This window comes from Mobula birostris, chromosome 6, assembly GCF_030028105.1.
Source record: "Mobula birostris isolate sMobBir1 chromosome 6, sMobBir1.hap1, whole genome shotgun sequence".
In the NCBI taxonomy this organism is placed as follows: domain Eukaryota; kingdom Metazoa; phylum Chordata; class Chondrichthyes; order Myliobatiformes; family Myliobatidae; genus Mobula; species Mobula birostris.
Genome location: NC_092375.1, coordinates 146833600 through 146858472, shown reverse-complemented (window position 1 = coordinate 146858472; position 24873 = coordinate 146833600). Strand labels below are relative to the sequence as shown.

General features: G+C 41.6%; 1 protein-coding gene across 10 annotated transcripts in view; it reads right to left on the bottom strand.

Annotated features, from left to right (window-relative positions):
- The window catches only part of LOC140199449 (diacylglycerol kinase beta-like), a 566317-nt gene that overhangs the window by 272067 nt on the left and 269377 nt on the right, over positions 1–24873 (bottom strand). For all 10 annotated transcript variants that reach the window (XM_072261555.1, XM_072261557.1, XM_072261558.1 and 7 more), the window contains 4 exons: positions 24237–24356; positions 15141–15258; positions 12352–12440; positions 9536–9652 (listed from right to left, as the gene is read on the bottom strand). In XM_072261555.1, the coding sequence (XP_072117656.1) occupies positions 9536–9652; positions 12352–12440; positions 15141–15258; positions 24237–24356 (444 nt within the window). The remainder of the gene's footprint in view (positions 1–9535; positions 9653–12351; positions 12441–15140; positions 15259–24236; positions 24357–24873) is intronic.

Genomic DNA, 24873 nt, shown 5'->3' with positions numbered 1-24873 from the left:
TGCAGGTTTCTGTTTATTCGCTCTGTAAATTATCCACAATGCTATTGTCCCTCAATCCTCCTTGCCCTTGTGTTGTGTTTGGATGGTAGGGTCATTCTCATCAAGCTCACATTGGTGTGTTCTGGTAGAAAAAGCCAAGAGATTCTTCACAGGTGATACTTTTGATGGACAGACAGCTGTCCAATAGCATTGGTTGTGAGTCATCATGATGCCTGTGGGTCTTTGTGACCCCAGGTTATTGACAGTGGCAAGGGAAGAGATTGCTGGAGCCTTGACCAAAATCTTCATGTCCTCTCTGGCCACAGGCAAGTTCCCAGGCGACTATCGAGTAGCTAATGTTGTTCCATTATTCAAGGAGGGAACCAGGCATAATCCTGGAAATTATAGACCAGCGAGTCTCACGTCAGTAGTAGGGAAGTTACCAGAGAGAATTCTTAGGGATAGGAATTACAAGCATTTCGAGAACAGTGGCCTAATTAGGGAGAGCCAGCATAGCTTTGTGCAGGACAGGTCATGTCTTATTAGCTTGATATGACTTTTTTGATGAGGGTGATTGATGAAGGTTGGGCTGTGGATGTCCTTTACATGGATTTTAGTAAAGCATTTGACAAGGTCCCTCATGGGAGGCTCATCCAGAAGATTAAGATGCATGGGATCCAAGATGAATTAGTCACCTGGATTCGGAACTGGCTTTCCCATAGAAGACAGGGGGTAGTGGTTGAAGGGACTTTTTCTACTGTAGCTGGAGGTCTGTGACTAATGCTCTTCCAAAGGCATCTGTACTGGGACTGCTGCTGTTTACGATGTACATAAATGGCCTGGATGAAAAAGTAATGGGTAGGTTAATAAGTTTGCAGATGATAGGAAGATTGATGGTGTTGTGAATGGTGTAGAAGACTGGCAAAGAATACAGCAGGATACAGATTAGTTGCAGATATGGGCAGAGCAATGGCAGATTGAGCTTCACCCAGACAAATGTAAAGTGTAGCACCTTGGTAGGTCAAATATAAAGAGACAGTGCACTGTAAAGGGAAAGACCCTTAACAGCACTGATAATCAGAGGGATCTTGGAGTCAAAGTTCATAGCTCCCTAAAAGTAGCTAGAAAGGTTGATAGGATGGCTAAGAAGGCATATGGCAAGCTTACCTTTATTAATCAAGATACTGAATTCAAAAGACAGAAAGTTATGTTGCTTTTGTTAGGCCACACCTGAAGTATTGCATACAGTTTTGGTCACCCCATTATATGAAGGATGTCGAGGCTTTGGTGAGGGTGCAGAAGAGATTTACCAGGATGCTGCCTAGATTAGTGGACATGTGTTATAATGAGAGATTGGATAAAGATAGGTTGTTTTCTCTGGAGCGGTGGAATTTTTTTTAGATAATGAAGACACGTAGTCCTCTTTTATTGTCATTTAGTAATGCATGCATTAGGAAATGATACAAAATTCCTCCGATATGATATCACAAAAACACAGGACAAACCAAGACTGAAAAAACTAACAAAACCACATAATTATACATATAGTTACAACAGTGCACAATACCATAACTTGATGAAGAAAGTCCGTGAGCACAGTAAAGTTCAAAGTTTCTCAAATGTCCCACATCTCACGCAGACAGGAGAAGGAAGAAAAACTCTCCCTGCCATGCCGACCACAATCCAACTCTGAGTCATCCAAAAACTTCGAGCTCTGATCAGCTCTCCGACACCAAGCACTGAGCGCCATCTCTGTCCGAGCGGTTCGACCTCTTTCTCGGTCGCCAAAAACAGGCAAGGCTGGGGATTTTGAGGCCTACCCTCCGAAAGATTCCCGACCACACAGTAACGACAATAGCGAACGGGCGTTTCAGAAATTTCTCCAGATGCTCCTCTGTGCTTTCACGTCCATTCTCCATCAAATCAGAAATTGTCCAAGGCCCCTATTTAACAGATACGACATCATTTTTCACCGGAGAGCTGCGCACGATACTTGATAGAGGTTTATAAGATTATGATAGATAGGATGGATTTTTTAAGTTCATTGTAGAAGTCCACCAAGTCCACATTTGGTGCTGGTAGATTTGCAGTGTATGTGTTGATGATCAGAGTGAGCTTCTCCCACAATAGACTAAACTAGACGATCATGAAATGTTCATTTAACCCCTGAAAAATGCTGATTTGCTATGGTAGCTCATTCTTGATAGCAAAACCCTTCCCACAAAGACAACAACACACAGAATGCTGGAGGATTTCAGCAGGTCAGGTTGCATCTATGGAGAGGAATAATTCTGATTCTCTTCATCAGACCCTTCACGCATTGCTTTTTGTTCACTTTCACCAGAAGATGAGTCCATGATGCTGCTCGTTGAGCCGGCTACCTCCTGCGCATTGCTGTTGCACTGACGGCAGAGGGGCAAATGTCAGAGTCTCCAAGTCCCTAGGATTAAGGTCTGTTGCTATTGGCATTAGCGACCAGAGAAGGGAGGCATTCCGCTCTGATGGAGCATGCCTGTCTGATTTTGTTTAATGAGGGATAGTTGCCTTGTGGACAACGCACTGTGGTCTTAATTCAGTGACAAGGGGGACAAGATGAATGGGGGAAAGGCTCTGCTACAAGGATACTAGCACATCCACGAACACACACACACACGCAGGAGATGATGAGTAGGCACTGGAAGCATTTGAATGTTCTGCTGTGGGCAGTGGAATGAGGAAACAAGCCCACAGGCAGTATGCCAGGGAATGGCCCTCTGTGGGCTTGTTCCCTCCCAAATGTCTTTTCCTATCATTACTCCTGTACATTTCCCTTCTACAAATCTTCAGTGAATTTCTCTCTCCTTCCCTTAACATATTTTCTCTTTTGTTTTCGCTCCCCCTCCCCCCAATGCCCACTCCATTTCCAGGCATCTGTTTGAAACTACCGTATCACATCTCTAACACTTCTCGGTTCTGACTCGAGGATCTGAAACTCTCGTCCAGATGAGGCAGTTAGCTGTGAGCTAACATGCTTGCTGGTGCGCTGCTTACAAACCTTTTGCTTTCTCTGTGCAGAACTTTCAAAGGGAATAATCAAGTTGAAGTCAGTCTCAGTATCAATAATGAGACTTCATTGTCAATGGGAGATTTTCAACAAGGATGCAGAATAAACAGTAGCCATGGAACACTGAATAATGTTTACAAGTTAACCAAATGACTTGCATGCTAAAAACAACAACTTCTGAATTTCCTGACATTCAGAAACATTCAAGAATAAAATGTGAAACTATTAAAACAGTGAAAAATTAACACTGTATTTAAGTTTGGGGATTCGTTGCTACATCTACGACCAGTCTATTGAAGAAGACGGGGGTGAGGGGTCACTCCCCCCAACAAGCAATCAAGTCCTTGTCAAAATCAGCAGAAGAAAGCAGCAATTGGATTTGGATTAAAAGGAAAAACAACAACTGGGCTGCAAGATGAAGACAGGAGGGTATGGAACTGAGGGGGGTGTATCTGGGACGCCAGGTAGCACCATTGAGCCCTCTGGAAACATCGTGGGCTTATCAACGAAACGTCAAAGAAGGAGGGTGCCCACCTGATGACCCCGATGACGTAACTACCCTCCCTCCTTGTCACCACTCCAAGCCCACTGCCAACATCGAGAGTGCCAATTTACCATAGGGATTGAAACATCAAGTCCTGGTAGCTCTACTGCTGATGACAACACTGTTGGCTGAATCAAAGGAGGTGACAAATTGGTATATAGAAAGGAGACTGAAAATCTAGCTCAGAGGTGCCACAACAAGCTCCTCTCAATTAACATCAGCAAAACCAAAGAGCTGATTATTTATTACAGGAGGAAGAAGCTGGAGGTCCATGATCCAGTCCTCATTTGGGGAATGGAGATGAAGAGGGTCAGTCACTTTAAATTCCTTTGGCTTTAACAGATCAGAGGATCTGGCCTGGGATCAGCACGTAAGTGTCATCGCAAAGGCCGCATGAAAGCACTTCTACTTTCTTAGAAGTTTGCCTAGATTTGGCATGTCATCTAAACCTTTGATAAACTTCTATGGATGAACAGAGGAGGGTATTCTAACTGCTTGCATCATGGCCTGGTATGGAAATACTAATGCTCAGAAACGGGGTATTATTATATTAGGTGACCCACCTTGGGCCCAGCACGTAGATTCAATCATAAGGAAAGCGTATCAGTGCCTTTTTTTTCCCCTTAGGAGGTTAAGGAGGTTTGGCTTGTCACTGAACACACTCAAAAAAAAAATTCAACAGGTGTAGAAAGTATTTGTTGAAAGTGTCCTTGCTGGTTGCATCATGGTCTGGTATGGCAATCTGAACGTGCAGGAATCTAAGAAGTTGCAGAGCAGTGGGCTTAGCCCTCCCGACTATCCTCGCTATCTACAGAGAGCACCACTAGAAGGAAGCAACATCATCCATCTGGACTACTCCATCTTTTCAATGCTTCAATTAAGCAGGAGGTACAGAAAGCTGTACTTCCACCACCAGATTAAAGAACAACTATTTCCCTTTAACCAACTGGCAAAATTCTAATAACCACTACAGTTTTGCAACACCTTGACAACTCTGATCATTTTGCACTAAAATAGACTTGGTTTTCTTTCCCATTCTAATTGTGTTCTATTTGTAAAAATTGTGTATAATTTATGTTTATTTTTCTTGTGGGTGTCTTTTTAAATAAGATGTTATACACCTGAGATGCTGTAGCACGTTTTCCCACTATACCTGTGCATGCACGTATGGGTGCATATGACAAATTCAAGTTTGGCCTGGTGTGGGATGTTCCAATGGGCAACAGAGAATTCTTGCTAGACTATTGCCATATAATTTGTGCTCTTTTGTTAGTTTGCATAAAGGGCCCTGTATGTGCTGGTGACCGCTGCCAGGATTTTGGGAACATTAGTATCAGAGATCTTGAGCTTGCTGGAACTTGCCTAGCTGGATTCTGCACTTTCCTACACAAACCAGCCAGCGATTTTATTTCTGTCTCCACAACTGCTGACTAACTTCAGCATCTCTTTCAGTTTTACAGCATCACCATCAATAGGTTAGAAAACTTTGAGTAAAGCTCAACTTTTACCCAAAGGACAAGGCAACTCTGGGATTCTGGCTTTCTCTCATACCTTAAAATAAATTATGTATGAAAGTTGAAGAAATCTAAATTGTACAAACATGCAAACGTGAAGTGAAAATGCCAAAGTAGTTGAATACAGGTTGCTGAAGGTGTAATTATATCCCCAGTGATTTAATTTTCATCAGGAACATGAAATATTTAATTCTTATAACATTTTAGATATTCTATATAACTTCATCAGCATACACTCCTGAAGTTAGAAACCGTTTCAAGTACTTAGTTCCACACTACAGCATTAAACCAACATACCTTTGAACACAAGAACTGTTACTGTGTGAGAAATATGCATTCCAGATCCACTTGCTCTGGATATTTTCATGTCTAATAGCCAATGAGATATCAAGCGGCTTGATGTCAGCACTCCTCTGTGCTCTTTGAACCTTAATCCCTCTGAACGCACTGCCCTCTATACCAATCCAACGTCACCATCAAGCCCGCAGAGATAGGGCGTTGCAGTGTGGTAGATTGACCTCTGTCTTGCTGAGGTCAGGTGGCAAGTATTAGAATTCCTCCTATTACTTGCCTCTTGAAAAGGACCACCGTCAGAACCATCAGGCCATTATCTTCCACACCATCACCATCTTATCAACTCTGGAGAACTCCCAACCACTGCCACCATGCTCATAGTTCCCTTACCATACAATGCTCATTTCTACCTCCTACCCAAGATCCACAAACCTGACTGTCCGGGTAGGCCCATTGCTTCTGCCTGCTCCTGCCCCACTAAATTAGTGTCTGCACACCTCGACTCCATTTTATCCCACTTGGTTCAGCCCCTTCCCACCTACATCTGCAGCACCTTACGTTCTCTTGAATTCTTCAACAACTTTCAATTCTCTGGCCCTGATCCTCCTTATTTTCACTGTGGATGTCCAGTCCCCACACAATTCTATCCCCGATCAAGGAGGCCTTAAAGCTCTCCACTCCTTTCTCAACAACGGACCCGACCAGTTCCCCTCCACCTTTGGCGAAACTGGTTCTCACCCTGAACAATTTCTTTTGGCTCCTGCTGCTTTATCCAGACTCGAGGTTTAGCTATGCCTGCCTCTTCATTGGTGATGTGCCACAGCCAATGTTCCAACCCTAGGTGATGCTTCCCAAATCTTTCTGGGCTACACTGACAACTCCATTGGTGCTGCTTCATGCACCCATGCTGAGCTTGTCAATTTCATCAACTTTGCCTTCAGCTTCCATCCTGCCCTTAAATTCACTTGGTCCATTTCTGAACCGCTCACCCTTTTTTTGATCTTTCTGTCTATTTCTCTGGAGACAAACTTTTATAAACCCATGATTCCCATGATTATCTAGACTATACCTCTTCCTACACTGCTTCCTGTAAAAATGCCATTCCCTTTTCTCAGTTCCCAGGATGAGGCTTTCCTTTCCAGGACATTAAAGAAATCCTCCTTCTTCAAAGAATGGGGTTTCCCTGTCTCCACCATTGATGCTGCCCTCACTCGCATCTGCTCCATTTCCTGGACATTCAAGCTCATCCCATTTTCCCATCGCCTTAACAGGGATAGAGTTCCTCTTGTCCTCACCTACTGGCCCAAGAGCCTCTGCATCCAATACACCATTCTCTGCAACTTCCGCCATCTTCCCCAGGGCTCTACAACAAAATACATTTTTAACCTCCACCTCCCGCTCCCATCTCTGTTTTCTGCAGGGTTCGCTCCCTCAGTGATTCCCTTGTCAATTCATCTTTCCCCACTAATCACTCTCCTGGCACTTATCACTGTACGCTCAGAAATCATTCACCTCCTCCCTCACCTTCATTCAGGGCTCCAAACAGTTCTGCTAGGTAAGGTACCACTTCACCTGGGGTCATCTACTGTATCCACTGCTCCCAATGCAGCCTCCTCAACATTGGTGAGGCCTGACGTAAATTGGGGAACAGCTTTGTTGAATACCCCTGCTCCAACTGCAAAAAGCAGAGTTCCTCGGTGGCTAACCATTTTGATTGCTAACCCATTCCCTTTCTGACATGACTGTCCATGGTGAGGCCACTCTCAGGTTGGAAGAGCAACACCTTACATTTCATCTAGATAGCCTCCGACCTGATAGCATGAACACTGATATCCCCAACCTCTGGTACTTTCTTCCCCCCTCTTCAGCTTCCCTCTTCTTCAATTCCTCAAGCTGGCCTCTCACCTCTTCTTCTCACCTGCCTATCACCTCTCCCTGGTGCCCCTCCTCCTTCCCTTTCTCCCATGGTCTACTCTCCTCTCCTATTAAACTTCATTCTTTTCCAGCCCTTTGCCTTTTCCGTCTATCACCTCCCAGCTTCTTACTTCATGCCTCCTTCCCCACCCACTTGGCTTCACCTATCATCTTCTAGATTGTCCTCCTTCCCCTCACCACACCTTCTTATTCTAGCATCTTCCTCCGTCCATTCCAGTCTTGATGAAGGGTCCTGGCCCAAAATGTCAACTGTTTATTCATTTCTGCAGATGCTGCCTGACCTGCTGAGCCCCTCTAGTTCTGTGTGCTTGTCTGACAAGTGTTTCCTCACCAGGAAGTGCTGTTTGGGCTCCTGAATGGTGATGGCGTAGCACGGGGGAAAGTGCCAGGAAGGAGATCAGTAGGGAGGGATGAGTGGACAAGGTAGTCATGTGTGATCCCTATGTAAAGCAGTGGGTTAGGGGGGTGGTGAAGAAAAAATGTGGTTAGCTGTAGATCCCGTTGGAAATAATGAAAGTTACAGAGAACGGTGTGCTGGATACAGAGGCCCGTGGCAGTAGAGGAAGGTAAGGATAAGGGGAACCCTATCCCTGTCATGACAGCATGAGGGTATACTGTGGGCAGATCTATGGGAAATGGAGCAGATGCAAGCAAGGGAAGAATTGATAAAACAGTATTTTGAACATGAAATGCAGCATTAATCTCAATGGTTTTCATCTATCATGAATCAGTGCTGACAATATAATAACTTTAGGTGAAACAACTGGCTTTGGAAATACTGTGCTGGATTGTCTAATAATTGAGCTGGGTTCCCAATCACAGCTTCTCGCACAATTTCCTACAATTCAGGAAATCCTGTACCATGCATTTCGCAGTTACAAATCCTGTTTTGCACCAATTATTTTTCCAAAGGAAAGTCTATTCAGGATGATTTGACAATGAAACGGCATTCACACGCTCCTTCCTCAAAGGCCCGTATCATTCCATTATGACCTGTCTGAACAGAGGTCAATGCTCATACGACAAGAGTTATTATATTATTGTTAGAAAGAGAGGCACCAGCAGGAGCACAGTAGAACTGCCTTGCAAATGGTGCTTATCTGAGACAACATTCAGCTGAGAAACTGATTTCCAGCAGCATATCAACATCGTTACATAGAAAATTGTTTCCTGTTTCCATCCAGGGGGTCAGTGTGGACATGGTGGAGGATTACAAATACCTGGGGATACGAATTGACAATAAACTGGACTGGTCAAAGAACACTGAGGCTGTCTACAAGAAGGGTCAGAGCTGTCTCTATTTCCTGAGGAGACTGAGGTCCTTTAACATCTGCCGGACGATGCTGAGGATGTTCTACGAGTCTGTGGTGGCCAGTGCTATCATGTTTGCTGTTGTGTGCTGGGGCAGCAGGCTGAGGGTAGCAGACACCAACAGAATCAACAAACTCATCGGTAAGGCCAGTGATGTTGTGGGAATGGAACTGGACTCTCTGACGGTGGTGGCTGAAAAGAGGATGCTGTCCAAGTTGCATGCCATCTTGGACGATGTCTCCCATCCACTACATTATGTACTGGGTGGGCACAGGAGTACATTCAGCCAGAGACTCATTCCACCGAGATGCAACACAGAGCGTCATAGGAAGTCATTCCTGCCTGTGGCCGTCAAACTTTACAACTCCTCCCTTAGGGTCAGACACCCTGAGCCAATAGGCTGGTCCTGGACTTATTTCCTGGCATAATTTACATATTACTATTTAACTATTTATGGTTTTATTATTACTATTTAGTTATTTATGGTGCAACTGTAACGAAAACCAATTTCCCCTGGGATCAATACAGTATGATTATGACTATGAAAATTAACTCATATACATAACGTCTAACATCAAATGACAGAGTTCCGAGCATAATATTTATTTTATTTACTCGATATCTTGAAAGTTGTAGCTTTAATCTATGATTAACCTATTTTCCTCCTCCTTACTTCCTGTAATTTTTGCACAAAATACAAATATTGCAAAGAGCAAATACAGCTTTAGTCATCAGCATTCTTGTTTGCGATTGCATTTTGGAGATTGTAGCCTCTCGCTCGGAGCTGGATTTAAGACAGGATGCAGCTAGAAACTAGATTGCCCTCTAGTGCTCAACCAATCCTGTTGTGTTTCTGCAAAAAGCTTCTCATTTATTGTTTTCCAAAATAAGGACATTGTTTTGTTCAGTACTTACTGTAATTTGGCACCAAACACAGTGGAGGCCGGTGAGACCCTGGTAACATTTAATGCTTTTATGGCATTTATCACATTTGGTTGGCGAGTTTCCTTCCACCCAAACATGCTGCATAACCTTGACAGGAAAGGAAAATGGAAAAAGCACAGAACGTTTTAAAAGATCAGTTACGCAATTTAATCAAAACCTCATAGAATATTCTATAACATTCACAAGCCAATCTCGGTCTAAATTAACTCAACAAATTAAATTACTTCACTGACATGAAAAGGGCAATCTTTTCAGAATGACTATGTGTTCAAAAGTAATCTGCAAAATTACCACCTTCTCAAAAGTCAGTCATAACAATTACGCTTGGGGTTCGGGTTAATTTTAAACTCTGAGTTCTTTCAGGTGTGCAAACTTTTTACTGATCAATCTGCAAGAGCACAAAGGGATAGGGAGAGATCACAAGGTCAAACTTACAGCTAGGCTTCTTGAACAAGTTTTCAAATTTGATGGGTGCTTCATTTCTGGCATGAGAGGTACACGAGGACCTAAGGAGGGCTGGGCCCTCAAGCTTGCTCCACCATTTAATGTTTATTGTCATCTGACTGCACATATATACAGCCACATGAAACAATGTTCCTTCGGACCACAGTGCACCCATAAAACGCATATCACACACAGCACGTAAAACAAAATATTACCACAAATAAGTTAACAAAATGTAATTCAAAATATATGTAGTGAACTGCACAGGTTAACAGTAAACTGTAAACAACTTATTGTCCTACTGACAAGCCCTCAGTGGTGGCAAGGTTTGTTAGTCACAGAGCCTGAGGGAAGAAGCTGTAACCCAGTCTGACAGTCCTAGTTCTGATGATCCTGTACCTCCTTTTTTTTTAAGATTATGAAGACACGCAGTCCTCTTTTATTGTCATTTAGTAATGCATGCATTAAGAATGATACAATATTTCCTCCGGTGTGATATCACAAAACACAGGACAGACCAAGACTGAAAAAACTAACAAAACCACATAATTATACAACAGTGCAACAATACCATAACTTGATGAAGAAGTCCATGAGCACAGTAAAAAGTTCAAAGTCTCTCAAATGTCCCACATGTCACGCAGACGGGAGAAGGAAGAAAAACTCTCCCTGCCATTCCCAACCACAGTCCGACTCTGAGTCATCCGAAAACTTCGAGCCTCCGATCAGCTCTCCGACACCGAGAACTGAGCGCCATCTCTGTCCGGATGATTCGACCTCAATCTTGGTCGCCAACAGCAGGCAAAGCCGGGAATTTTGAGGCCTTCCCTCGGAAAGATTCCCGACCGCGCAGTAACAACAGCAGCGAACTGGCGTTTCAGAAGCTTCTCCAGATGTTCCTCTGTGCTTTCACGTCTATCTCCATCAAATCAGAATTGTCCACGGCCCCTATTTAACGGATACGATATCATTTTTCACTGCTCTCTCTCCTCCTCCTTCCTGATGGTAGTGAGTCAAACAGATTGTGGGATGGGTCGTAGGGATCCTCAACAATGCTTTGGGCCTTTCACCTACAACGCTTCTGGTAAATATCACAACTGGGAGTGGGGGTGGGGGGGAGAGGGAAACCCCGGTGATCCTCTTAGCAACTTTTACTGTCCTCTGCAGGGTCCAGCGGTCCGATGTCTTGCAGCTTCCGTACCACACAATGATGCAGCAAGACAGGACGCTCTTCAGCTCCACTTTCCTGTACTAATTCCATTGTCCTCAATTCCTTCTGCCCCTCAAAACCTACCTACTTTTCTGGGATGTACTCAGCAACAGAACCTCTAAAGATTTGCTATCCTCTAGGTGAAGGTATATCCATCTCAGATCTGAATGGCAGACTCTGACCTTTGGTCCAACAGTCCACACCCTGCCAAGCCAAAAGTGAGTTTTGTATATTTCAATGAGAACTTCTCTTATCATTATAAACTTAACAGCATTAACTAGATTGCTTAACCTCTCCTCATACAACAATGCTCCCACCAAGAATAAATCTGGCGAAGCACTCCTAATTCCTATGCGCTCTTTTAACAGAAATCTTCTTTCTCTGTCGGCATCTACTTGAAAACCTTGTGATACAGGTTAACAGGTCCTGGGGACTGATCACCTTTCATTTGTTTTAGTTTCTGCAATGTTAATTCTTTTTCATGATGCTGTTTTCTTTCAACTCTTTATATACCGTTGATGTAGTCGTTCACTACTTCTGGGAGGTCCACTGTATCTTCTGCAAAGATAGGCACAGAGTATTTGTTTAATAGCTCTACCTTGCACAGACCTTTGTCAAAGGTCCTACAGCCTGTTCAGCAAACAGACACTGTTGTGTCAGATTGGGGCTGCAATCTGACACAGCAGCAGCAGCCCTACTGAATAGATTCCAGACAGGGCAAAACCTGCATGTGCCCAACTGTACAAAGGGAGCCTTTGTGATAACACTTCATAACAATCTGGTCAAGGTTTTGAAAATCTTGTCACAAACTTTCTTTACATAAGTATTCACATTAAACATCTCTCAAATAAGCAGCATAAGTACCCAACATTTGGAAATAAATATTTTGATAAATTAGCATAAAAAGTTAACAGTCACAAGGTCCAGATTTTTGGAGCTTGAGGTTTGTGTGGGGAACTTTGCTCAAAGGTTTTCTCAAAACAGCTAACTTATTTGTTCCAAGAAACATTCACTTTGAATAAGGTGTCACTGCATTACTGAGCACTCATTTTTCAGATTTTCTGGTACCTGGACATAAAAAAAGTTCATAAATTCTACATACACTGTGGGTGCACAGGAAAAGTGTACTTACATTAGTATTTCTCTTGGATTTTACATATGTGCTTATACACGATGCAATATCTTTGGAGACACATCTTTCATGGACTGTGTATTTGCAAACTGAAAACAAAATGGAGGAATGTTAAAGCAGTTTCTTGTCCTTTATGCACTTCTCTAATGATAGCATTACAGACCACTGTATTTAATAACAAATTACTTAATTTGATTAATCTGAAATTGTGTATCTTTTCACCTCTGCTTAATTTGTTCTTAAGGATACTCAGATTATTTTAAACAAATCTACTTTCAATTACCAAAGTAAACTGCATCTATTTAATTCATACAGTCTTTCAATAACTGGTTTAATAGCTTCTACAAGACATAAACAATTGGGAAACTTCAAAAATGATTTTCAATTTGCAAAAGAAAAGACTGGGTATTGCCTTCTTAATTTCAAACCCTGGTTCATAGATTTCTTAAAAATACTTGCATTTTGGAGGTTTTTAAAGCTATAGATCCTTAGGGTATATATCATAACAGTTCACTTTGGTAATGGGACCTCTTGACTTCTAAGAACATTCATTTATCTATCTATATACTGTATCTCATCAAATTTAACAAAATAACTCTGCAAAAAAAACTATAACGTCCCCTCATCTGTCTCCCTGTCTGGTAGAGTAAAATAAGCTTGCCACATCATGACTCAGTCAATTTATTAAACGGGGAGTGGGGGGTTGGAGGGCAGGCAAATGCACAACACTTATTCATCTTGCAGAAATTCAAATTCTTTTCACTTGTCTGGAAATGTCAAAAGTAAAGCTGGTCTTCCTGCATAAAAATGTATGTGAAAATACAGCGATTTACATTGTGTAACAGCAACAGGACCTTGGATTTTCTTTGTAACTCAACAAGCTCATAGTGATTTCTTTCTAAAGTACAATTACAAATTCCTTTTTAAATATCCCAAACCAAGAGGCATTAAACATGATCTCTCATCTAACTAGTGGTATTTAGCATTCAACAAGATCATTTATCTACATAAATACAGCTGCTAAAGAAGTATGTGCTGTTAACAGTCCCATACGCTGCTTTCTTTGAATGTTTCATCCTTTTATCTTTAACAAGTTATATGGTATATTTCCCATTCAAAAATAATTTACATCCTTTTTATTATTACGTTTATCATAACCTACAACAATTATGTAAATAATATTACATTTAAATAACATTTCTTAAAATAAAATTATGATATTACAATTTGTTATCACATTCTAGGATTTCAAAGTATGACCTATTCAAAAGAGCTTTGGAATGCTACAATATTGAGCTCTTCAGATAAATTCAGAGGGGAGATAGGAGATTGGTAAGTGTATTCACTCTATGGGGGTTGTCAGAATTTACTTTACTGTTTGTGGGTAGTTAAAGCTAATTTTGCAACTAATTAATGCAGCACCTCCATTGAACATATTGCCAGGGAATAAAAAGGAAGGAAATTGCCTTTTAAGCTCACAAGAGAACATAGGCCATCAACTTTTTGCTGTTGATGTTTCTGTAGCAGGCAATTTCTTTTTTACGAGGTCGAGTTGCTAGCTCAGTGCTCAACCCAGCACGGATGGAAAGCGTGCCTAGGGAGCCAGGTGGGTTTGAACTCGGGAGCCTTCTGATGCCACTATGCCACCAGCCAGCTTATTGCCAAGGAATACGGAGAGAGAAATGAGCACTGTGATCATTCGAAGTGATCAGTTCATTAAGTATTGGATAGGCTGGCCCTCAGCAGCAGCTGGCCTCATCAAGAAAGACTTTGTGCTGGGAGAAAACTAGTCCGACCCTGTGGTGTGAGGTGGCTTGGTAGTGTAGCGGTTAGTGCATCGCTGTACAGCGATTAGCAATCAGGGTTCAATTCCTGCCACTGCCTGAAAGGAGTTTGTATGTTGTCCCTGTGACTGCGTGAGCTTCCCCAAGTGCTCTGCTTTCCTCCCACATTCCAAAGATGCACAGATTCATTGGTCAGTTAATTGGTCACATGGGCAGAGTGGGCTTGTTGGGTGGGAAAAGCCTGTTACCATGTTGTATCGCTAAATACTTTAAGAAAATAATTAAATCTCCTGACACTCAAAGGTCATTCCACCATCTACAAGGCACAAGTTAGCAGAGTGATATAATACTTCCCCCTTGCTTGGAAGAGTGCATCAACAACCCTCAAGAAGATTGATGCTGTCCAGGCCAAAGCAGGCCACCCAATGGCACGACATCCAGCACTCCATATGTTTGCTCCTATACCTGGTAGGTGCATATTTGCCTCAGTGACTACTACCTGCAAAATCCACTGTTGGTAATTTGCCCAGTTCCCAAACCTATGACCCGTAGCACTGAGGAAAAGAGCAGTAAGCACCTGGGAACACCACCTCCTCCAGGTTCCCTAGATCAGGCACCATCTCCAGTTCGGAACTGTGTTGCTGGTCCTTTCTGCTTTATTCCTGGAGCTCCTTGTCCAAGAGCGTTATGCGATACCTTCACCAGAGTGACTGGTGGTTCAGGTAGCAGCTCACCACACCACTACCTTCTCAGGGGCAATTAGAGTGCTGACCTTGGCAGCAGTGCCCTGAGCATTAAATTAAAACAATTATTTTATCTTTACATTTTCAGATATTTTTAATTAAAAGAATTTAATATATCTGAAAATGCATAAGTAAAATGAGAATTGAGAATTCTGAACATTACATCAGAGAGAACTGCATAAATACGTACAGAAAGATCAGAACTCAAAGTTGAAACACAGACCCTTCCTTTAATTGCATTTGCAGTTGTGTATTTACTTACAAGAACAGCAAAGGCCTTGTTTTCTAACACCCAATAGGATTGTCAGGCAGAAGTTGCAGTAGGCAGGCTTGTTGAAGTGTTTTAATCGCCAAGCATGTTGACCATCATCTTTCACGTTCTGCAGTAAGGCAAAGATACAAAGTTAAACAGAATGGATTGAAGCATACAATTGAAATGAGAGGCTCTTTAATTAATCCTCATGTACATCATTTATTCATAAAATAGTAAATCACATCTGAGGTAACAGGCAATACCTCCTTTGGAACAAAGTAAAAAATCCCAGACAGACTTAATCCTTTTTGTTATTCCATGTATCTATACCATTCCCCTGTGAAAGCCATTATGAATCAGGTACCTCATTCCAAATCATGGTCACTCATTGCGTAAAGTTCTTCCTCATCACCACTACTTTGTTTACCAATTACACTAAATCTTCACTCCATGACCATTGACCCCATAAACACTGGAATCGGCATCTCGGTATCTCCTTCATCTGAACTATGATTTGATGCCCACCTATCAAATCTCCTTGCCTTCCCTGCTCCAAGAAAAACAACCCTACCTTCTCCATCTTCTATACACATTACCACTCTGGTAAATCTTTCTGCATTCTTAGCCTTCATATCCTTCCCCAAGGTATAGCAACATTTGGATACGATACTTGAATTGAGGCAGGTCTAGACTTAATTTTTCAGAGATAGTGTACATTCTCATCAACTGCAAATTATTTTTGAATAAAATTCTTTATTTTCACCACCAGTATCTATTTAGCATTAAAATTTCATTTTCCAGGAAATCCTGCAACAAACACATGTGAACTCCTAAGTCCCAAACTTTCTGTAAAATGCCCAACAGGAGTTGCCAACTGGTGTCTGGTGCTGGATCCCTCAATAAGTCCAGAAGTGAAGCACCAACTTTCCAAAGTTTCTTCAGCAGTTAAACTGAGCACTGAACCTGCACCATTTCAACCCAGATGCCCTGGTAAGGTGATCATTAACATTTTTGAATGCTTGTGAATTTTTTTGCCATTCACAAACATGAAAGCTGGCTCAGCTTAGAAGTCTGCACAACTACCTGTAAAAGCATTCCTTTGCTTTTTGAGGGCTTGCCCAATCTTGCCTGTTGCAGTGGAAAACCCTGCGTTCCACAGTCCTTTGCAGATCAGCTGGCTTAGTTGCTGCTTGAGAGTCCACACAGGTACAGACCTAGCAGTTGGGGAAAGCAGCTTGGCTTGGAACTCAGGGAATTCTAGACATCACTGCAGTGCTATGAGCACTGAATCCCGGGAACCTCCACTATGTAGTTCATTCTAATCTGGGAAAACAGCCAGTCACCACAAGCCTGTTTTCCATCTCCTTTTTAACAAATCACCAGAACATCTGGACGGCAAAGATGCATACATCAGAGTGATTTTATCGACTACAACTCAGCATTTAGTACCGTCATCCCCTTAAAACTAATCAATACGTTCCAAGCCCTTGGCCTCAATACCTCCTTGAGCAATTGGATCCTGGATTTCCTCACTTGTAGACCCCAGTCAATTCAGATTGGCAACAACATCTCCTCCACGAGCTCCTTAAGCACAGATGCACACATGGCTGTTTGCTTAGTGCCCGGCTCTAATTGCTTTACAATTATGACTAAACACAACTCTATTGCCATATATATTTAAGTTTGCCAACGACACCACTGTTGTTGGCCAAATCAAAGATGGTGACAAATCAACATTTTGGAGGGAGATTGGAAATCTGGCTGAGTGGTGCCATAACAACAACCTCTTTAATCAATGTTAGCAAGACCAAGATTATTGACTTCAGGAGAAGGAAATCAAGGATCAGAATCAGAATCAGGTTTATTATCACTGGCATGTGACATGAAATTTGTTAACTTAGCAGCAGCATTTCAATGGAATACATAATAAGAGGAGAAAAAAATAAAATTTAAAAAATAATAATTCAATTACAGAATATGTATATTGAATAGATTAAAAAACATGCAGAAGACAGAAATATTGTATATTACAAAAAGTGAGGTAATGTCCAAGGGTTCAATGTCCTTTTAGGAATCGGATGGCAGAGGGGGAGAAGCTGTTCCTGAATCGCTGAGTGTGTGCTTTCAGGCTTCTGTACCTCCTACCTGATGGTAACAGTGAGAAAAGGGCATGCCCTGGGTGCTGGAGGTCCTTAATAATGGATGCTGCCTTTCTGAGCCACCACTCCCTAAAGATGTCCTGGGTACTTTGTAGGCTAGTACCCAAGATGGAGCTGACTAGATTTACAACCCTCTGCAGCTTCTTTCGGTCCTGTGCAGCAGCCCCACCCACCCCCCATACCAGACAGTGATGCAGCCTGTCGGAATGCTCTCCACAGTACATCTATAGAAGTTTTTGAGTGTATTTGTTGACAAGCCAAATCTCTTCAAACTCCAAATGAAGTACAAAGGAGTCAATTTTAGAAAACCTAGCACATTTATTTTTCAACATAGTCCCCTCCTACAATTACACACTTAGTCCAGCGGTCATGGAGCATACGGATCTTGGACTTCCAGAAAGTGTCCACAGATGGCTGATTGATAAGTTTGTGGCCTAAGGTAGAAGATGAGTTATGCAGCTCTCGTTACATGCACACGTAGTTCAACTCTTTGAGTGATCATGCAGAAAGTTTGAAGTTAATAACACAGCTCCTTTTACTTTAGGCCATGAACTTATCAATCACCCCCGATGAGTTATTAAATTCAAACTTTCTGTATAATCACTCAAAGAGTTGAACTGCATGTGCATGTAATGACAGCTGTATAACTCAGCTCCTTCTACCTTAGGCTACGAACTCATCAATCACCCCTGCTGTGGACACTTCCTGGAGGTCCAAGATCCGTATGCTCCACGACCGCTGGACTAACTGTGTAAGTGTAGGAGGGGACTATGCTGAAAAAGAAATGTGCCAGGTTTTCTAAAATTGACTCCTTCTACCTTAGGCCACAAACTTATCAATCACCCTTCGTATAGCCGCTGTCTTGCTTTCTTTATAACTACATGAATATGTTGGGACCAGGTTAGCTCCTCAGAGATTTTGACACGCAGGAACTTGAAACTGCTCACTCTCTCCACCTCTGATCCCTCTATGAGGACTGATACGTGTTCCTTCATTTTACCCTTCCTGAAGTCCACAATCAGCTCTTTCGTCTTACTGACATTGAGTGCCAGGTTGTTGCTGCAGCACCACTCCACTAGCTGGCATATCTCATTCCTGTACGCCCTCTCGTCACCACCTGAGAGTCTACTAACAATGGTTGTATCGTCACCAAATTTACAGATGGTATTTGAGCTATGCCTAGCCACATAGTCATGTGTATATACAGCATAGAACAGTGGGCTAAGCACACACCCCTGAGGTGTACCAGTGTTGATAGTCAGCGTGGAGGATGTGATATCACTAATCTGCACAGATTGTGGTCTTCCAGTTAGGAAGTTGAGGATCCAATTGCAGAGGCAGGTACAGAGGCCCAGGTTCTGCAACTTCTCAATCAGGATTGTGGGAATGATGGTATTAAATGCTGAGCTATAGTCGATGAACAGCATCCTGACATAGGTGTTTGTGTTGTCCAGGCGGTCTAAAACCATGTGGAGAGCCATTGAGATTGCGTCTGCCGTTGACCTATTGTGATGACAGGCAAATTGCAATGGGTCCAGGTCCTTGCTGAGGCAGAAGTTCAGTCTAGTCATGACCAAACTCTCAAAGCATTTCATTACTGTTAATGTGAGTGCTACCAGGTGAGTCATTAAGGCAGCTCATATTAATCTTCTTAGGCACTGGTATAATTGTTGCCTTTTTGAAATACTGTAAGTGAGAACTTCTGCCCATAGCAGTGATAGGTTGAAAATGTCCTTGAATACTTCTGCTAGTTGGTTGGCACAGGTTTTCAGAGACTTACCAGGTACTCCATTGGGATCTTGCGCCTTGCCAGGGTTCACTCTCTTTAAAGACAGCCTAACATCGGTCTCTGAGACAGAGATCACAGGGTCATCAGGTGCAGCAGGGATCTTCACAGCTGTAGTTATGCTCTCCCTTTCAAAGTGAGCATAGAAGGCGTTGAGTTCATCTGGTAGTGAAGCATCGCTGCCATTCATGCTATTAGGTTTAGCTTTGTAGGAAGTAATGTCTTGCAAACACTGCCAGAGTTGCCGTGCATCTGATGTCGCCTCCAACTTCGTTCGAAATTGTCTCTTCGCCTTTGAAATAGCCCTCCGCAAATCATACCTGGTTTTCTGGTACAGGCCTGGGTCGCTAGAATTGAATGCCACAGATCTAGCCTTCAGCAAACAACGCACCTCTTGGTTCATCCACGGCTTTTAGTTTGGGAATGTACAGTAAGTCTTTGTGGGCGCACACTCATCCACACAGGTTTCCAGGTTCGAAGATGAATCCCTGAATACAGTCCAGTCCACCGATTCAAAGCAGTCTTGTAGGTGCTCCTGTGCTTCCCTTGTCCATACCTTCTTGGTCCTCACTACTGGTGCTGCAGTCTTCAGTTTTTGCCTATACTCAGGGAGTAGCAGTACAGCCAGATGATCAGACATCCTGAAGTGAGGGCGTGGAATAGCACAGTAGGCATTCTTGATGGTGGTGTAGCAATGATCCAGTGTGTTGTTTCCTCTGGTATTGCAAGTGAATTGTGGATGGCAATTGCTTAGTGATTTTTTTCAGACTGGCCTGGTTAAAATCTCCCAAAACGATGGTGGAGGCGTTAGGGTGCGCTGTTTCTTGCATGTTGATCCCACTGCTTAGATCATCTAAAGCCTGATTGACATTGGCCTGAGGTGGCATGCATACTGCTACCAAAATGACCCTGGAGAACTTCCATGGTAGGTAAAAAGGACGGCATTTAACTGCTAGATATTCCAGGTCTAGTGAGCAGAATTAGGACAGCACTGATATATTTGTGCATCAAGAAGAGTTGATCATGAGGCATACTCCTCCTCCTCTGCTTTTGAGAGACTCTATAGATCTATCCTGATGGTGTATAGTAAACCTGTCGATCTGAATCACTGCATCCAGTAAAGAAGGGGTTAACCAGGATTCCACGAAACAAAGGACACACGCAGTCCTAATGTCCCTCTGATTCAACACCCTAGCTCTGAGATCATTGATTTTATTCACCAGAGACTGCATGCTTGCCAGCAAGATAGTAGGTATAGGGAGTTTAAAACCCAGTTTCCTTAAACACACTTGTAACCCTGCTCTGCACCTGTGCTTCCTCCGAGGTATCCTATGTGGGCGCTTCCAACCACAATCGGTGTTACTTCCGTCGTTTAAACGCATTAAGACATCTTTGTTGACTGCACTGACCTTGGAAACAGTTGTGCTTTTTAGCTGTATCAGACTGAAACAGAAATATTTAATCGTATCCATTGAGACTACTGCTGCTACTTGAGCTGCGCCTAGGCATCCCACAATGCAGTCCATGAGCCAGTCCTCACTGGAGGATCAGAGTAGGAGAGGGTTAGCAACTTCAAATTCTTCAGTGTTATTATTTTGGAGGACTTGTTCTGGGCCCAGCACATAGTATAATTATGAAGAAATCATGGCAGCACCTCTATTTCCTTAGTTCATGAAGATTCGGCATGACATCTAAAACTTTGACAAACTTAGATGTGTGGTGGAGAATATATTGACTGGCTGCATCAAAGCCTGGTATTGAAATACCAATGCCCTTGAACAGAAAAACCCTACAAAAAGTAGCGGATATGGTCCAGTCCATCATAGGTGAAGCACTCCCCACCACTGAGCACACAAACCCGAAACGCTGTTGCAGGAAAGCAGCATCCATCATCAGGGACCCCCACCACCCAGGACATGTTCTCTTCTTGCTGCTGCCATCTGGAAGGTGCTACAGGAACCTCAGGACAGTTACTTCCCATCAACCATCAGGCTTTTGAACAAGAGGGGATAACTTCACATGCTCCATCACTGAAATGATGGACTATGGACTCTTCACTTCCTGTTCTTGATTTATTATTATTTCTTCTTTCTTTTTGTATCTGTACGCTGATTGAATGCCCAAGTTGGTGCAGTCTTTCATTGATTCTGCTATGGTTATTATTCTGTGGATTCACTGAGTATGCCCACAAGAAAATGAATCTTAGGATGGTATATGGTGACATATATGTACTTTGATAATAAACTCACTTTGAGGTTTAAATTTCATGACCCTTTTCTTCCACTGGTTTCAATTTTATAAACTAGCTTTTAATCTGGCATTAATAAAAATAAACAGGAGCCTCTGTATTGTTGCTGAGCCTCATCAAAAATTCAATTAAATTAGTTGAATTAGTTCTGTTTTAACAAAATTAAGCCGGACCTTGCCTTTTATTCTGCACGACCACTATCTCAAGAAATTTCCCCACCATTTGTCCTGCAATTGCTGGACTTATTATATTCCTCCTTTCCTTGAATAAAAATGCAGCATGGTATACAGTCCTTTCAGACGTTAGAGCTCAGTTTATTTTCATTAAATATTAAATGCACAACAAGCATTCAACTTATATCTGATAGAATAGTGTACACAAATAACAATTCAGTTTTACGTTTTGGCCACGTTTTAATGGAAAGCTAATATTACTGTATAAAATAAATTTGTCAGCACCTCATGTTCTGCGAAAATACTGCTGTAACTAACATTAAAAGGAATTATAACAAAACTCAACAAAGATGCATCTTCCTTCCAACAGAAAAAGATTTATAGTAATGAAGGAAGCCTTCCAGCCAATGAAAAGTATGACAGTGATTGGCATCTTAACAAGAATTCCGGTTCTGTAATTCCTCAGTTATTGTACATAGCAAAGGAAGGAGGGCATCTTTTAATAACATGTTTCATTTTTCAGGTAGAATTATTTTATAACCAATCATATACATTTTTAACAGGGATTGCAACATTAGAAATACAGCAGACAATTTGCATGAAACAAGATGCGTCTTCATTTTTCACAAATTAATATGTCCCATCAACAGCAAAATGACAACCAGACACTTTGCTTTATCAACTTTAGTTTAGGGATAAACTTTGGCCAGGATAGTAGGGTGAAATAATGCTGAGGGAAAGCCATTGTCAGATTTGACAGACTAGCTGTGAGCTTTACTTAACTAACGTCTCATCTGAAAGGTAGCACCTCTAGTCAGCACTCCCTCAGTAAAATATCTTGGTTAAAGTGGGTCTTAAACTCATAACCTCCTTGCTCGAGAGGCTTGAGATATACACTTGCGCCACGTGTGATCTTCTAGTGACAGTGCTACACTATTCATCAGAAAAGTATAACTGATAAAGTATAACCATCAGCAATGTTTATCCCAACATAGTATCAGTGATAAATGATGAAGAATGTGTTGAAATCACTTCAGTTACAATAATATTACTTTGCAAATTTTAACATAGTGATAACACTTCCTTAATACCATTTGAGTCAATTATCAGGAAGGGGAGGGTTGATCAAATTAACATTAGGAACACATTGATGTCAATCTGCTTTAGCTGAAGATCAGTTTATGTTGTCTAACAGAAAACTGAATGCAATATTATTTTAAACCATTTTGAACAAATGACAAATTGATGCCAATGCTTGACAAGTAGGTAGTTTGCAACTCCGCTAAAACAAAATCACCATGTGTCAGTAAATATAATATACTACTTTGAATGTTGTGATTAATAAAAGAAAAATACTGTAATTTTTACATTGATAAAGTAACTTCTCTATTAAATGTAGCAAAGGAATGCCAGTCACAATGTGAGAGTATATTATTTGGGGAGAGATAACCAGGCGGAGAAAGATGCTTACAGCCTTCCTGAAGAAATGCCCCATAATTGATTCCTGTTATCCTTGAACCAAAACCATTCAAAGTGAAGAAGTGGCATGTATTAGGAAAGTTGAGAGCATGCAGTCTGAACACTTAGAAACCCTCTTAAGCACCAGGAGTGCCTTACAAACTGATCAGCCAGCTGCCTTGTCAGTAACCTCATGACCCATCAAAGAGTCTGTGGTTCCAATGATAGTCTCGTTAGTCACCTCAAAATATAAACAACAGAATGGAACAAGTTATCCCTAATTCTGAAGACTTGTCTCAGAAGTAAAACCTGAAAGCTCCCGTAAATCATTTACACACTAGATTTGGAGAAGTTATTGAAGAATAAAATGGCATGAAGATTTAAATACTATGCAATTTTAAAAACAATATAAAGAGAACAAAATCTCCAAAAGTCTCGTAAATCTGTATTTTTTTTAAGTTTTGAGGGTTTTGGTTTTATAAAACTATTGCTATGATATAATGATTTATTCTCTTAACCAATAAAACATTATGTGCAACACTCTAAAGCAAATTACATGACTACCAATTACTTTTATTGTGCCTTTTTAAAAGAATGCCATGTAATTCATTTAGAGATTGAATCCTGAGAATGCATTAAGCAGTGATGTAGTACGGTGGGGACAACACCGTGACAATCTTTCATGTTTTAGAACTGCTGTTCAGAGGCCATTTCCAACAAAGGGGAACTGGATCTGATAACATGGGTACTTTCTAAGTTCACTTTCACTGAATTCACTGGTAATCTGCAGCATTACCAGTACAATTATTAACACTCTGCAGAATGCTTTCACATCTGCAGAAGAACTCACTATCACACATTAATCAAAGGATTATAGTTCTGTATGAATGACGCAGGTGGCAAAGATAAATCAGAATACTGTGTCTCAGACATTGTGGCTTTCTCATCAGGGCATGAGCTGTGGCACTTACCAATGCTCAGCAATCTAAACTACTTTAGTCACTCCTCACATTCCAACCATCTCTTCAATTTTAAGAAAATTACTTAACTGTATTTATATAAACAGTGGAGTTCCTTCATTGGCCCATTAACATTTTTATTGTAAATGCATTACAATTACTGGTGTAAATTTGGCACAGTCAGGTAAGATGATTATTCAGTACTGCAAGTTGTTATGAAGGAAGCAGCTTAGGCGGTTAAAAACATGACTCAATGTTTAAAATGCTTCTTCTGAAGAGCTCTGTAATTTTCACTAATGATTGCTTACAGCCCTATACTTACCGTCTCCATGCCAAGGAGGACCAGTAATGGAATGGTAGTTATCCCTCCTCTTATCCACTCTTCAAGTGTAACTGTACCATCATGATCATAGTCAATTTCCTCCATCATTTCCATTAGTATCTATGTGCAACACATGAAAACACATAATTTAACAAGACATTTTTCTTACATTTTGAATGAATGTTGTACTGCGGATCCTGGTCTTTCTTGGTGGCTTTGCTATTGCTTGCTTGGTGGGTTAGGGTGCTGATGCTTTTTTGCTGAAGTAACTGGGGGAGGGAGAGGGTTGATGCTTTGCTGCTGCTTGTGCGTAGGAGGGGGAGTAGGGGGCTTTGGGGATTCTAACGTTTTTAAGGTCACTCATTCTTTAGGGCACTCTTCTGTTTTTGTGGATGTCTGCGAAGAATAAAAATTTCATGTTGTATATTGTATACATTCTCTGATACTAAATGGAACTATTGAACTATATAAACAAAATAAACACATACACCTTCATCTTTCATTTCAATATTTATATAAAATTTATGTAAAATGGAACACAACATTTTCCAAATGTTTATCAAAGGAGCAAAACTAAAAGTCGAGCATGAACAGTACGGTTGGGAAAGTGATTGATGGTATGCTCCCAGGGACAGAT